The sequence below is a fragment of the Chenopodium album genome, chromosome 14, assembly GCF_948465745.1.
Source record: "Chenopodium album chromosome 14, dcCheAlbu1.1, whole genome shotgun sequence".
Classification (NCBI taxonomy): domain Eukaryota; kingdom Viridiplantae; phylum Streptophyta; class Magnoliopsida; order Caryophyllales; family Amaranthaceae; genus Chenopodium; species Chenopodium album.
Window position 1 is genome coordinate 48,274,019 of NC_137847.1, and position 11,150 is coordinate 48,285,168.

The following is an 11,150-nucleotide window of genomic DNA, read 5'->3' on the forward strand; positions in this document are numbered from 1 at the left end:
ATTTTATTTAATTAAAATATCCAAAATATATATAAATAATCCGGGTTTTTTAAAATAAAATAAATGGATAATAAATCTTATCCAAAATCCAAAAATAATAATTGAGTTTTAAAATAATTTTGGCACCAAAATTCAAATATTATTTTGGCTCCAAAATTCAAATAGAGAAATAAATTACTTAAAATACCCTTTTTAGAAAATACTAATTAATTAATTAATTAATTAGAAAATACGTTTCAAAAATACGGGGTATTACAGTAATAATACTTTATTATTATTATTATTATTATTATTATTATTATTATTATTATTATTATTATTATTATTATTATTATTATTATTATTATTATTATTATTATTATTATTATTATTATTATTATTATTATTATTATTATTATTATTATACTAACTAGATACATTCGACATATTTTTAGTATTTTAAAATTTATTTATTTTAGCATATATTGGGTAACCGGGTACCCAACCGGTTCTTATTCCAAAAAGTTGAGAATTGAAATTGGAACCAATTGTAATCGGGTCCTTAATTTATTACCCGGAATTGGAACCACCAAGTCCAATTCCTGTTCTGGACCCCCCGGTTCCTTATCGGTTCCGGTTCCAATTCTGAATAGCCGAAATTTTCGCTCACCCTTATGTTATATGCATGGAAAATTAGAAATAACCATTAGTTTCTTTTCTACTTTGATCTTGGTCAAATAATTTAAACATGGGCGTTTATTGCTACCCCAATTGATTAAATATCCTAAACTTAACAACTTTTAGCACATTTGGGATTAGTTTTCTTCAAATTATTTCAAAAATATATTACTTATTCTTGTCAAATTAGATCACACTAAATTAGACCATAAATATTCAGATCAACCAATGTACTCGTTTTTGTATGGAAATATTGTTCAATCTACTCTGATATGTGTTTTTATCTTCACTTGAAATATGGTGTTCTAATTATATTGTGTTAATTATGATGGATTTTAATTAATTAATCTATAATAGTTTTGCGGAATTTTGTTAGATTCGTCACGATATATGTTATTAATATCTCGACTTATTAGATAGATGAGCTAGTAGTTAGTCAAAAAATAAGTTGAAGAATTAGGGTTTGGTCTACTGTCTTCTAATATTTCTAGTCTACTGTGAATTGATAAGGCTGTCTAATTTGGTCAAATTTGAAATGAACTAATGTGGGATAATTGATTTTTAAGTCTAATGCTTCATTGTTTTTCTCAATTATTGATCTAAATGTATGCTATGCGTCCGTAAAATTAGAAGAAAATTACGATAACTTGAATTATAGATTAAGATTAAAAATCTAATTTATTAATTAAAAAAAATAAAATTAAGGGTACTATGGGTACATTAATTAAGGAGACACTAAACTACGCAAGAGTTGGCCAATAAAGATTGTAATTATTTGAGTTTTACGCTTGTCAATACTTAACTTTGATCATCAGAATAGACAAATTTAATTTTCTAATTATAGTATAACATTATTATAAAGTTGATAAACTAAAAATCTACATTACTGTGGTTATTCATACAATCTTCGTTATTTAGAAATATAGATATGAATCTCTTGGATTTTTGATTTGTAATTAAGTAAAGATCAGATACGAATCAACGAATTATTGTTGTTTCCAATATTAAAATGCCAGTCTATTATGAAGTAAGCCAAAATTAAGATGGCAGTTTATTATCAACAAATGATTTTAGTTTCCATATTTAAAATTAAATGACAGCCATTATGAAGTGTTTAGGCTATGAATACTCCTACCACGTGGACAAATTACAAACCAATGATGGCATAGTTGTAGGATGAGCATGGCATTTAGATAGGCGGTCTTAGTTTTTTCATTTTAGAGACCGCCTCTAACAAAGCATGCAGTCTTTTTGCCAAAAAGATCGCTTAGCTAGAGACAGCCTCTAAGGCAGTCTTTTTGGCCTTTTTATAGTAGTGTTAGCCCAAGTAACCTAATTAGAGCATGACACATGACACTCAATAACTACAAAAATAATGAAAGACTCAAAAGCCCATGACAACGAGATAACCTTTTAAAATAGTGCAAACCATGACATGTGTCATGCACATATATATTGGATAACCAATTGAAGTACGGATTTTTAGGTTACGAAACATGTAGGAGCATGCCTTCCTAGAATAGTTTAAATAACCCCCATCATATAACATATTATATGCATAGAAATAATCATTAGTTTCTCATCTATTTTGATCTTGTTCAAATAAACATGAACGTTTATAGCAATCCCAATTGATTAAATTTTCAAAACTTATAACTTTTGGACTAGTTCTATTCAACTTATTTTAAATATGTATTATTTTTCTTGTCATATAAGAATAGACTAAATTAAACCATAAACATTCAGATCAAATTAGAATTTTTAATTTCTGTTTCTTATTATTGCTAAATATTTTTAATTATTTATTAAAAAAATTGTAAAAATTACTTGTTACGTAAGTGCATGATTACTAGACGAATCTTTCGAGATTCAATTGATAATTTTTTTCTTTTAAATTAGTAAAAAATTGTTTGAAAAATTTTGTCAAATAAGTACACCAAATCAGACAAAACCAATGTGAGAATTTTCAGACTAGATGACCTTATTAAAGTCAAACCAGAACGTACACCTTATTTCAATGAAGGAAACAATCAAGTCCTTACTAAGAGATGGAAATGCAAATTGATCATTGGTATTATTTGCCAAATTAAAATATATATTATACAAAAAACAGTACTAATATTTAGTTTATTTTATGGCTAAGACGAAAGGTAAACAAAATCATTAGGAACTCTTCTCTTAATTAAAACACTATTTTGTATAAACTAACTCATAGCCGATTATGTAAAAAATAAAACTTTACAATATCCGAAGTACCTATGAAGGGATTTATATCAATGTTGACGCCGTCCTTGTCTAAAGTGTCCCTACAGAGACAACATAACATAAAAATAGTTGCACAATTGGTTTCTCGATAGATAAGGTGAGAACTATAGTGGTAAAGTTCATAAGAAGTTCTTATATACCCTCCACTAACAAGAAAATTAAGATCACCCTAACGTTAATTTCATCTTCTAACATACAAAAGGCCATTTTTGGGAAGAGTTGTTCCTTCCATAAAATAATAATAATAATAATAATAATCTGCTCTGCTCTACTCTGCTCTATTGACCCCTGCTCTATTTGCTCTGCTTAGAATCTCAAAAGAACAGGCCATACTATATTTTTGGTCACGTTACAAAAAGTTATTCAAAACTGAAAAGATTCTCCGGAATTTTTGAGAAGTTCGCTTAAACTTCTCTTAAATTTCCTTCAATATCTGTTTTTCTTCTGTCTTTTATCCTAGATTCAAGTGTGCTTATGAGTTATGACGACTACTATATATTTATTCAATTCCAAGAGATCGAAAGATCGAATAAAAATAGTTTCTTATAGGTTTCTTTTTACTATAAAAGGAATAACTTGATGATAATTTAGATGGTTTCAAATTAGAAAGACTCATTATAACCCTCTTATTACTTTTCTACTTATTGAAAAAAGTTTAAAAAGTTTGAATCGTGCACCTATGGAGTGAAGCATATAATTCTTGTCTCTTGTCTCTTGTCTCTTGTCTCTTGTCTCTTGTTTCTCGTTTATTATCATTCTTCACAAATCAAATCACCACCTATTTCATACTAATACTTATACGAAGTATCAATCAAAATATAAAAATATCAACGAGCTTGAATAAACAATTGTTATTCACTTCTGATATTTAATAATTAGTATTATTCTTAAATCGAATCGAGAGATCAGACTCACGGTCTAGGTGTTGTTAGTGATTATATTGTACCACTAGCCAAAAAATCAAAGATGTATGTACCACATAATATCTACTCAAGTTGGCCTAGATAACATAAGTACGTTGTACATATTACATACACATTTAACCATTATATCATAGCATGCATTATTTATGTAACAAATAGTTATAATAATGTGTCACGACCCTCATGAGGTGCTGTCACCTTCAATGGTTGCTTCAAATCATTGACAATAATAATTTAAGTGGTGGCCTTCACCACCTTCTGCACCACTAACTGCAACATATCTCTGTTTAGGTCGGTTGTCAATTGACATTGTGTACTATTTTTTATAAATGTTAGATTTAGACTTATATTTTTGTCTATGATGTATAACTTTATACATGGATTTGGTAAAGGTGGTATCTATTCGAATGAAAACAATAATTGTACGTATATTTGTTATAGTTTGCAAATTCGTTTGATGAATTATAAAGTACATGTGAAATTGGTCAATCTATCCTTTTCATCAAGTAATCCAAATAAATGTTCCAAATATCAATTAATGATAATGTATATACATATATATATAGAGGTGGGTTGAAGCTTTCAACTTGTTATGCTTATATACTCCACTCTACCATGCAAGTTAAGGATATATAAGAAGAGACTATAATTATTTTAGGAGATATTCTAATTCATAATTCTAAATATGCCCTAAATTTATATGGAGTGTAACTCTATCATCCATAAATATTGAATCATTATTATTATTATTATTATTATTATTATTATTATTACACAAACTATTGCGTCAGTCTAGCCTGACCAAATGTTTCATCAGTCCAGCGGGTTTTTGCTTTATACCAATTAATAATCGCTCCCATTGGCAACATTGTTATTAGCGGTGGTATCGTCGACGGCGATAAACTCGTTGTTGGTTATATTTGTCTATGATTTATGCTTGAATTAGCTTGATAATTGCTTAAGATTCTCGGATATTTCAAAAAATGCCCAAAAAAATCGGTTTGGCCTGAGACTTTCTTGTGTGATGTATAATTGTTGAAATTGATTGTCCTATGTGATTGTATGTTGAATTGTGAGCGTTTTGATAACAAATGCATGTATTTTTCTTGAGAAATGAGGATGTTATGTTATACCCATAATCTTAGTACAAGACCTTCAATGATGGTTCTGCCATTGTTGACCTTTTAATTATCTTACAAAATAAATTCTATTGTCTAGATTATATCATCTATAAGTTGGATGATATCCTATGATATCCTCTATAACAGGATGTGATATTCGCGCGTCAAGTATATATGTATCACAAACTTATCGGGTGTACAACAATTATTGTACATCCATTATAAAGATAGCCTAAAGTGATCAAAAGTTATTCCTGAAATGAATAAAAGTTATCCCAATATGCATAAAAGTAACCCAATACAAATAAAATTATATACGCTTTATTAGTAAAGAATCACATTTTAAATGACTAAAAATCAATTATTAGTGATTGAATGTAATTAAATTACCTTTATAAAACTTTCTTGTTGTCTATTTATATAAAAATTGTATTATATTTAAAGTTACCATAAAATTAGCTAAAAGTTACCCTTATAATGCTCGATTTACACTAATATTAGTGTCAACCGGGTGTATACAAAGTTTTTCCTATATGTATTATTTGATAGAGGATATGTACAGTACAACTTATTGGAGGATATGTACAGTACAAATAATACATATCCTATATCAAATACTGCATATCATATATACTTGACGCATGAATTGTTTGATGTGGCTTGCCGCACCCAATACCTTCTCTTTTATATTATTATTATTATTAAAAAAATAATTATTGAGATAATTTGACTATTACGAAGTATGTTCTAGTCAAGATTAATTATTGTTTTCAACTGAAAAATAAAAAGCTATATATGTTTGGTTAGTGAAGGATGTCAAAGTATAATAATCACAACCCAAATAGATGGGTGAACGTAAAGCAAAGTCCTGTTTGGTGGTAGCGTTTGAGGTACCGGTTAGCATTTTGATCACTCAAAACACTATTAGAAAAAATTTGAAAGTATTTGGCAAGGTAGTGGTTCTAGTAGCGGTTAGCGATAGAGGTAGCGTTTAACTTGTTTTTCTCAAACGTTAAAAATAGTAGCGTTTAGAAGTAGCGGGTAGCATTTGACAAATTTTAATTTTTACTTTTTAAATAATATTTATATGAATTTTGATATATTTTAGAGTATTGCAACCGTTATCGCTATTGTCAAACACATACTATCAGCTGTTATTTTAACGGCTAACCTCTACCCACTAGTAATTAACAGCTACTCACTACCCTATACTCTATCCGCGCTACTAATTAGACACAAAGTCTTGATCATTTTAAATTTTTATTTTGTTAATTTGTAAGAGAAAATAATGTAGACGAGACTCAGGATTTTCGGACATGCATGACGGTCAACTTTTAGTATTCTCAAACTTCAAATAAACTAGACCATTTGTTTTTAATTTGTAGGGAGTGGGTTCAACCGTTTTACAAAGACTTAAGTCAATGAATTGGATATCAATTTGGACACATGTCAACGTAACATACATAACTTATAGCTACATAACTACATAAGGGATTAAGGGCTCATAAAGTCAGGTCAACCGTCAAGCATACTATATAGTCAACTTTTGACTTTTGGACTTATATCAACACGCCTTATATAGTTATAGGATGTGAATTACACCCCAATAATTAGAGGCCGGCTTAGCTAGCTAAGTCTACCTAAGGACTCAAAGCTAAGAAAAATAATCGAATTAGATTATATTTCAATCTGCGAGCAACTCCAACAGCAAGCTAATTGTCAAATTAGCTTGTCATGCCACATAGGATTGCAAAGCTATTCTTCCTTCTAGTTAATTTATGCCACAATGGTTAAGCTAATTAGCATTTAGATTTTTCAGCTTTATTTTTTAAATAATTAGTATTTTATTAGAGACAATTAATTTTTAAGCTAATTAGCTTAGCTAAGCTAATTTACTTGGCATTAGCTTGGCCAAGCTAATTATTAAACTATCCTCCAATGGTTTGGCTATTAGCTTGAAAATTATTAAAATTGCAAGCTAGTCCCTAAAAGCAACCATTGGAGTTGCTCTAATATATCCTCTATCCGGCAATAAATGATATACTTTAAATTTTCATTTTTTTTTCTTTTTTTTTTTTAAATAAAACACTTTGACCAACCCTATTAAAGCAAAGTCACCATATATACGTAGTATATTTGATGGACAAAGGTAGAAAGTACTACTCCTCACAAAGCTTAGAACACAACCCCCCCCCCCCCCCCCCCCCCCCCCCACCAAAAAAAAAAAAAAAAAAAAATACTACTTGTAAGTTGTAACTATGCAGACTTAAAAATCTAGTTCCTTTCATGTAATTTTTTTTATACTTCAACCGTTATGATAAGGATTATCATCAAGGTCAATCATCTTAATTATTACAACGAAAATAATTTTAGAAGATGAGTATTTGATGTAAAAAGAACATAATCTTAACGTGTTGATTTTCTTCTTAAGGAAGACTATATACTACTAATATCATCTAGTTTAATGTGTCAAAAAATATACTAACTCCGTGTTTATTTATTTAGTTGACACCATTCTATATTTCTTTTAACGATTAATATCTCTAATTCTCGACATTATAAAATTATAAAAATTGAATACTAATAAAATATACATTGAGACAATTCAAACAAGATTTCACTTGACTATATTATACGAGTATTATTGTAGATTCGTAGTTATACATTACAATTTACAATAGTGTTGAGTAATTAGGTTTTGATGATTATAAACTAATGATGATTATGTATCTAACATGTTTGTTTAGTTGTGCATAGAAAGAACAAGTTATGCTGGAACAGGGTACAAGGAACCTGAGTAATGACATGTATATATATAAGGAACTTGAGCAACAGAGGGAACAAGAGCAATGATGAGTGATGGTCTGGAACTTTGCAACGGGTTGTAACGACCTGGTTCCGGTGTAATGCTGGGGCAAGACCTGAGATCCAGAATACATCAAGACTACAGGATTCCAAAACAAGAGTTTCAGAGAAGCAACATGAAGACGGAGAAATAGAAGTATATTGCTTTAGGATTCATGTAAGTATGTTGGACATAAAAGTCGGTCTGGAACAAGTTTACATAAAACCAAGGTGAACTCCAGACAGTCAATGAAATTAGAGTTACTAACTTGTAAGGAACTTAGAGACTGTCAGAGTTTCGAACCTAATAGGAACTTAAGTATGTACGTCTTTAAAAGTCGGATTTAATGATATATATATTTACCTAATATGTGCATATCTTTTAGGGATTTGGTTTTACTAAATAAAGATATTTATTTTCTAATAAATCCCTTTTGGAAAAAGATAAGTTTGTTTAGAAAGTATTTTTAAACAAAAAGATAAGCTTTGAATAAAATTTGATTTTATGTTAATTATATCTTTATTATTAATGACAGATTTTATTCTTAACAAAAAGACATATGTTCGGAAAACTTATTTTTAGAAAATATCTTTTAAACTTATTTTTTCATAAAACCTATCTTTTTCAAGATGAAATGAATAATTCGAGTGTAATATAAATATGCTCATATAAAGTTGAGGCTGATGAAGTGTAGTGGTTGTGCTTAATGGTTTTATCCTTCACCACGAAGCTAAGTCAGTCCTCCTGGTCAAAGTTCCTATCAGGTTTTGGTTATAGTACGTCCAGTGAGTTCTAGACAGATCTCGAGTGTCCAACATATTAGTTTTATCTCTTTATTCATATAAATGTATTTAGAGTTATTCAATGAGATCTTATAATGGGAAAAAGGGTTTTGAGTATGGGTATTGGGGTGTGATGAGTTTGAAGTCTCAAAAATTCGTTTAGGAGTTTGAAAGTCTCTAAAATTCGTGTGGTAGCTGTGAGTGCACAGTAAGTGAGTGAGCTTCGGGTGTGAAGCCGAATGTAGGTACTCCGGGAGTGCTGAGTGAACCTAAGTGGGACTTAGGTTGGGTAGGATAGGGTCTTATCAGGGTGGAACTTGTGTGAAAGGTCCGTGTATAATAGGATGTAACTAGGCGTTTTGCCCTATTATAGTGAAATGTTTGTGTTGAATATCCCTTGGTGGGTCGAGGTTTTACTTCTAGTTGGGCCCTAGAAGGTTTCCTCGTAAAATTTGCTTTGCACTCTTTAAGTTCCTAACTATAATTGTTTTATATTTCGCGAAAATTAAGCAGTAGGAACTTACTACAATTCACCCCCTCTTGTAGTATATGTCAATGTGTAATTTATAAATAGTGTAAAAGTCAAAGGAAGGATATATTGTCAGATTTAAATTCTATACCGTTAATCTTATGGGACGGAGTTGGTTCAAGGTTTCAGAAGTTAAAAGTCAACGAAAATTAATTTGACCTTATGTCAAGGTAACACATCCATAAGTATTAAGCCATTAATTAAGGACTCATAGTCGTAGGTGAAGCATAAAAAAGTCCCAATTTAAATGCAACACAAAATACAAGCTAAGGTAATGGAAAACATAATTATATTGTATAGTAGTATTAAAGCAATACTATAAAGAAAATTGTAATGGAACATATTTTAATACAAGCTTAGGTACAAAATACATTGATCAAAAGGTCCCAAATTATTGATCATATCCAAAGTTAAAACTTGGACCAATGTCACATAGCATGGGCCATTTTTTTTCCCTATCTAGACAAGTGCAACACAAAGCACAAAAGCATTTGGATCAACACAAGCCATAACACATTACACATACAATTAATTTAAGGACGATCACCACGTATTTTTTCGTCCCGGCGAACATCTCCGGGACGCTTAGGCAAATGATCATCCAAATATTCATCAACCCTCTTGCTCTCCTCATCTTTCCCTACCACCGTCTCCTTAACCTTTTGTGTAGCATCCTTCGCCGTCTCCCACGCCCCCTTCGCCGTCTCCTTAACCTTCTCATTCACATTATGGACCGCCTCTCCCACCTTCCCGGCCCCTTCCTTCGCCTTTTCGGCTGTCCATCCCGCCTTATCCTCGGTCATTTCTTTTGCATCTCGCATGGTTTCCTTAGTCCTTTCTTTTGCATTTTGCATAGTGTCTCCGACTCTATTAACCCCTTCCTTCGCCTTGTCGGCGGTCCAATCCGCCGTATCCTTGGTCCTTTCTTTTGCATTGTACATTGTGTCACTTGCACGATTCTTGCCTTCTTCGGCCTTCTGCTTTGCTGCCTCCGCGCCCTGTTTTGCTCTGTCCTTTGCTTCCTGCCATGCTTCGCCGGCTTGTCGGCTACCCTCCTTGGCCTTCTCCTTCACATTATTGGCAGTGTCATTTGCTTTTTGCTTCATTTCAGAGTACTTCCTCTCTACCTCCTTGGCTTCTTCGTCATTCTCGTAAACTTGTCGCGCTTGCCTGATTCTTTCAGCAGACTTTTCGTCTTCATTATCTCTAGCATATTGATTCTAAAGCACAGATTATAACAAATTTATTAAGTCATCATAGACCATCAAATATACTAGTAGTAATGAACATTTCAGCTTAAAACTAATCTACACGTATCACACAGGAATAATCTATTCATGAGATTTGATGTAACCGTGTTTTCATAATGAGAAATGCTAAATTCATTCCCATCCTAACCTTTCTAGCTATGAATATTACAGAGTAGTACATACTATAAAACCTCAAGTGATTAGAATTCCCATTCCGATAACAGGAGATCATGGGATCATCCCCCGCCTTGTGGCTCTCTAAAGGCCAAAGAACATACTAAGCTCGATCGATCTTAAGTTTTGACAACTAGTTTGTAACTAAGTTCATACTTCAAAGCCTTACCAACTAAACTAGCTAACAATCGTTAAACATGACTAATTCACATCAACTTTAATACATACAAAATTTATTACTTTGGTTGATGTGACAAACTGACAATTATATCTTTGACACTACAGTAAAAAAATCTCGTGATAACACCACATTACCAATGTTAATTAGCGGCTCGCATAAGAAATTCATGCACATGAAACATTATACAACAAGTGCAAAGTAAACAAAAATGCATGAATAATTTACCTCGTTAAATCTAGAGGCAGAAGTGAAGCAAACCCGTGAGACTTTACGAGGGTAAAGATTAGCAACTTGTGTAGGTAAACCAAGTTTCGTAACCTTCAAAAAGGTGTTCTTCACTATAAACATAGACGCCATTACAACAACTTAGCTAAATTATCTTTGATTTTTCTTCAACAAATTATAAGATAAGATTTTAACTTT

General features: G+C 31.1%; 1 protein-coding gene across 1 annotated transcript; it reads right to left on the reverse strand.

Annotated features, from left to right (window-relative positions):
• Window positions 1-9,646: 9,646 nt before the first annotated feature.
• LOC145579395 (uncharacterized) lies at window positions 9,647-11,150 on the reverse strand. The gene is made up of 2 exons (XM_081636640.1): window positions 10,953-11,150; window positions 9,647-10,342 (listed from the first exon to the last, which is right to left on the reverse strand). The coding sequence occupies exons 1-2, from the start codon at window positions 11,082-11,084 to the stop codon at window positions 9,656-9,658; spliced, it is 819 nt and encodes a 272-aa protein (XP_081492766.1). The 5' UTR covers window positions 11,085-11,150; the 3' UTR covers window positions 9,647-9,655.